At 37.9% G+C, this 4,842-nt stretch overlaps 1 protein-coding gene across 1 annotated transcript in view; it reads left to right on the top strand.

The window, feature by feature from the left end:
* fhod3b (formin homology 2 domain containing 3b) overlaps positions 1 to 2,987 on the top strand; it is a 202,532-nt gene extending 199,545 nt beyond the window's left edge. The window contains 1 exon segment of the mRNA XM_051866566.1: positions 793 to 2,987. Within this exon segment, the coding sequence (XP_051722526.1) occupies positions 793 to 875 (83 nt within the window). The 3' untranslated portion in view covers positions 876 to 2,987.
* The last annotated feature ends 1,855 nt before the right edge of the window (positions 2,988 to 4,842 follow it).

Raw genomic sequence — 4,842 nt, forward strand, 5'->3', positions numbered from 1 at the left:
CCAGATCCGGCCCACATCTGGACACTATGTTGCTATCAGGGAACAATATCTTCTCTTCTGTGTCATTCTCATACGTTGTTTACATCCAGCGCTTCCAGGTTCTTCGTCAGAGCGCTGACTTATTATTGGCCGGCTCCTGCGTCACACGCATGCGTCGTGCTGCTCACATGTGCAGCTTTGGCCAAGAATGAGACGGCATTCAGGCGTAAACACGGAAGCCTTCGCTGTGCTTACTGCGGCAACTACGCAAGGATAATGACAGGGAAGAGAAGAGACTGTTGAATAAAGTTGTTATTTTTGTTTTGAGCACAAAAAGTATTCTCTTCGCTTCATAAAATTAAAGTTGAACCACTGAAGTCAAGTTGACTATTTTAACCATGTCTTTAGTACCTTTCTGGACCTTGAAAGAGTTGATTATATTGCTGTCTATAGACGAGTCACATTCCTCTCGGATTTCATCTTAATTTGTGTTCCGAAGATGAACGAAGGTCTTACGGGTGTCAAACAACATGAGGGTGAGTAATTAATGACAGAAATTTCATTTTGGGGTGAACTAACCCTTTATCAGATTAAACCATTTTATTATTAAGATATATTTTTAATCACATCCTCATTATTTTGCAAATAATCACAATATGTGGTTATTTATTCATATTATAATTAAAATTAGTTTGAATAGTATTTATTAGAATGCTAAACTAATTCTTCATCTCATCTCTCTGTAATGTTTGCATCATGCTTCTTCTCTACATTGCTTGACTCTCTCAGTCATTCCCCTCTTTTTCTCTACAGTAAGAAGAACACTGAAGAACGGTCTTACGCCAGAAGAGGCACAGGCGCTGGGGTTGGCCAGCAGCTCTGAGATGCAAGTGTGAGACAGCAGCTGCTCAGGGTCTCAGTGCACACACACACACACACAAACACACACAAACAAACAAACACAAGCTGGAACAGGTCACTTTAGCTCCAGTTTGTATCGTTCTGGATCTGGAGCAGGTGCATGTTTCTGGGTTTGTGTTTTACGATGGTTATTGTTGTGGACAGTTCATATTCTCACAGGTGAAAGGGATTATAATCACTAACCCCTCATACTATACTTAACCTTGGACGTGTAATCAGACCTTACTTCATTTACTAGCTTCACCTACGTTTGCATATTTCCACCACTCAGGTGCATGTCCACCGTTCCTGCTCTGTACCTGTGGACTCTTAACATGATATCCAAACATCCATTTTAATGCATTTTTGAAAGAGAACAAGCACAGTTTCTGCACAATGTTTGTAGACGCTCACACACACACACACACACACACACACACACACATAGCCTGTAGAATGCTGATAGTCCAGTTCTCCAGTACAGAGACAAATGTCCGTCTCTTACCGCTGTGGCCTTCAGAATGAACCAAAAAACTGTTTGAAGATGACTGGATGCTCTCCTACCTTTTTTGTTGGTACTGGCTGTTTGGTTGAACTCAGATGGCATTGAATTAATGTAAATCAGCGGCAATTCTCTTCTGTTTGTTTGTGTGTTTTACCTGTTTTAAAATAGCAGAGCTTTTTATGTTACATGTCCAGTTACTTTCAGTTAGCTTGAAGTTGAGCAAGAATTAGGAAGAAAAAAAAACGTAAAACATTTTCTTCAATTTCTGCTGAACCCTGAAGTCCCCTTATGTGGACAAAACCTGTTTTACTTGGATAAAGACTATCAAATTACTTTGCACACAAATGAGAAGAAACTAGAAAGCTGTCGTTCTCATTTTCCCTTCCTCATACATTATCTCCATAGTGATACATTCATAACTTGCAAGATACAAAAGCAGACAATCGTCTAATTTAAATGAAAAGAATAGCCATATTTGTTTAAAAAAAGCAATGGCATTTTTATCAAATGAGTGCCTTGAAGAAAGGTGTTTCTATGAGAATCTGATTATTGGCATTTCAGGAAGAAAGAGGAAACATTGAGATTTTCAGGCATTTTAAAGGAATAGTTCACCCTATAATGTACCATTCTGCCATTGTTTCCTCACCCTTACATTGTTTTTATATGACTTTAAATATACCCCATAAGTCATATAGATTACTTTTTGGTGCTTTTTGTTGACAGCTCTAGGTCAGTATGAATGGATGTATGAAAAAGACTTGCATGACGATTCTTCAAAATATAGATTTTTACAGAACAACAAAAGACATGGGTTTGGAGAGCGTAAATTACAGAACGTTAGCAAGATTAAAATCAACACAACCTTTAAATTTTTTGGTAAAGTCGCGTCATTGGTTTTTTGGAAATTTCACAGATTTACCACAGACACACATCCACTGTCTATGATAGTAGTACCATTTAGCACCTTATCATGTGTAGCATGCAATTTCGAAAGGAATTGGAAAATTGAGTACTATAGAGACGATTTTTTCACCTTTCCCTCAGATTTTTATTCTGAGTATTATGTGGATAAGAGATTAGATACATGTAAAGTAGAACCGTGATGTAGAGGCTAAACGTGAGACAGATGCTGTAAAATTGTGTAAATGTCACTTCAACGTTTTTATTATTTGTTGTGTTCATGTTTTGTTTGTATTTTGTATAGAATAGTGTATTATAGGTCAAAAGCAGTGTTATTCTGTGAAAATTCTAATTTAAGAGAAAATAAGCCATGCATGGTTCAAACAATAACAATTGTCGCAGGCAATGTCATTATATCGGGGTTAAGTGGATGGAGCCTGAGACGTCTCGATACCCTGTGAACGTAGCTTTTATGTGTTTATGCAGCACAGACTTGAAACATTGTCATGCACCCATCAGCCCTGCTCAAATGGCCTTTGATATTATTGCACTCGCATACAGAGTTTCACCCACTGCTACAAGTGCCATAAAAAGTTGGTTTTGAATAAAAGATCGAGAATGTGAAAATTTGACTTCTAAATTCCTAAAGGAAAAAGCATTTACTGTACTTTGCAATAAAAAGCTTTTACAGCAACACCCAGAACACAGAGTTGGACTATTTCTTTCTTGGTAACAAGTGTAATTGTTTGAGCGTAGTGTTTCTAAAGTCACGGTAGCCCATCAGGAACAAATTCAGAGAGAAAGATTCCAAACGATTCTGTTGAACGAAATTGTGTGAAAAATTACTGGCTATACAGTACTTCGAGATGAAAGTCGCATTGCAATATGTGAAGTCGCAATTAAAAGATGTAAAGTAGCAATTACCAGAAACAAAATCACATGTGCAAGGTCTAGTCACATTATCAGATAAAGTCATGTCAGATGTAATGTTGCAACGATGTACTAAAAACGGAAACGTTTTTCCTTTGCATTTTTGAAAAGTTTTGTGTACAGAAGACAACGTTGTCAAAAGGATCCCCGTTCACTTAGATCAGCAAAAACGACTTAAAACGCTGTATTATGCTGCCAGGCCAGTAGTTGGCGATGTCACATTGTAAAGAAACACTATGGGCCTATATACTGAATGCGTAATGCACATACGCATAACATCATTTTCACAAATTTGCATTTTTGTAGTTTACACGAAGACAATAGCGGTATCATTTTCAAAAAACGTGCACTAGGGATGGCTCGATACCACAATTTTGGCTTCGGTATGGTACCACAATCTAATACCGAAATACCGATATTAAATCGATACCATACGGGGTCTGAATTTTGGTGCGGGTATTGCGCATAATTTTTTTATTTTCACAGGTTTCGCATTTATAAAGCAGAAATTTACTGCTAATGTTTATTACTAAATTAATCAACATATCACCTCAAATCAGTCATTTGAAAAATTTCTTGTGAGAAGTTTCTCCCCTCTCTATCTCAAAATAAGCAAATAGCTTCTGGACTCAAAAGACATCGCATCTGCTCTATAAAAGCAAGCTGCGCGCTGTGATTCTCGCGCGCGTTTTAGGACAGCTGATGGAAATCACTTGCCCATGCACGTCTTTTTAAACCTTGCCAATTTGAAAATACAAGCAATTTTATATCATCCAGTAGTACTTGGGAGCTCTTTGAGAGACGGTTTTCTCTGCGCTCATACCAACAACGCACACTCAAGCTGCCTGTATAGAGCTTGCGCATTTCAAATTAAGTTGTTTTTCCCTAAACGGTCAAATACACACAAAATTATGTCAAAATGCCTGAATACTACTTAGACCTACCTAAACTTAAGTGCAAATATATTATGAGATCTAAACATCATTGGTTCAAAGGCACGCTCGAGGTTTTGTGTTATCTAAACGATATGATCAATGTACGTGTGTTGATCAGTGTTTAAAGAAAATGTCTAAATTATGTTAGTTCGTTTTAATGATACACTGACCTGTCGATCTCTTAAGTCTTGTACAAGTCAGGATGGGCAAGTGACAGATGTTTGGCAAGGTTTGATGGTTCTTCATCAGTTTTATAAGCAAAGTAATTCCAAATTTCACCTCTACTGCTCTCATTATTAATTAGTTTTGGGCGTGTTGCGCGAGAAGATCCACTTGCTTTATCCAATTTGTTCCCCAATGTTGTCACGTTTGCCGGTTTCGCGTCAGTTTGTGTAGCCACACTGCCACCTAGCGGTGAACTTTGGAACAGCAGCATACGCCAAAATGAGCAAAATCATGATTTCGTACCGGTATACCGCGCATTCGCAATTGAAAGTTAGAGTCACATTGTGAGATATAAAGGCACAGTTGGGAGATGAAAAGTCACATTGCGAGAAACAGTTGAGAATGTCGCAATTAAGTATTAAGTTTGCTTTTGTGAGAGATAAGTCACAATTACCTAAGGTCACAATTAATTGTACGGGTTTCCATACATTTCACTCATTCAGTCACACAAACTCTCCAAAAACAGAG

The sequence above is a fragment of the Ctenopharyngodon idella genome, chromosome 16 (assembly GCF_019924925.1).
Source record: "Ctenopharyngodon idella isolate HZGC_01 chromosome 16, HZGC01, whole genome shotgun sequence".
Classification (NCBI taxonomy): Eukaryota; Metazoa; Chordata; class Actinopteri; order Cypriniformes; family Xenocyprididae; genus Ctenopharyngodon; species Ctenopharyngodon idella.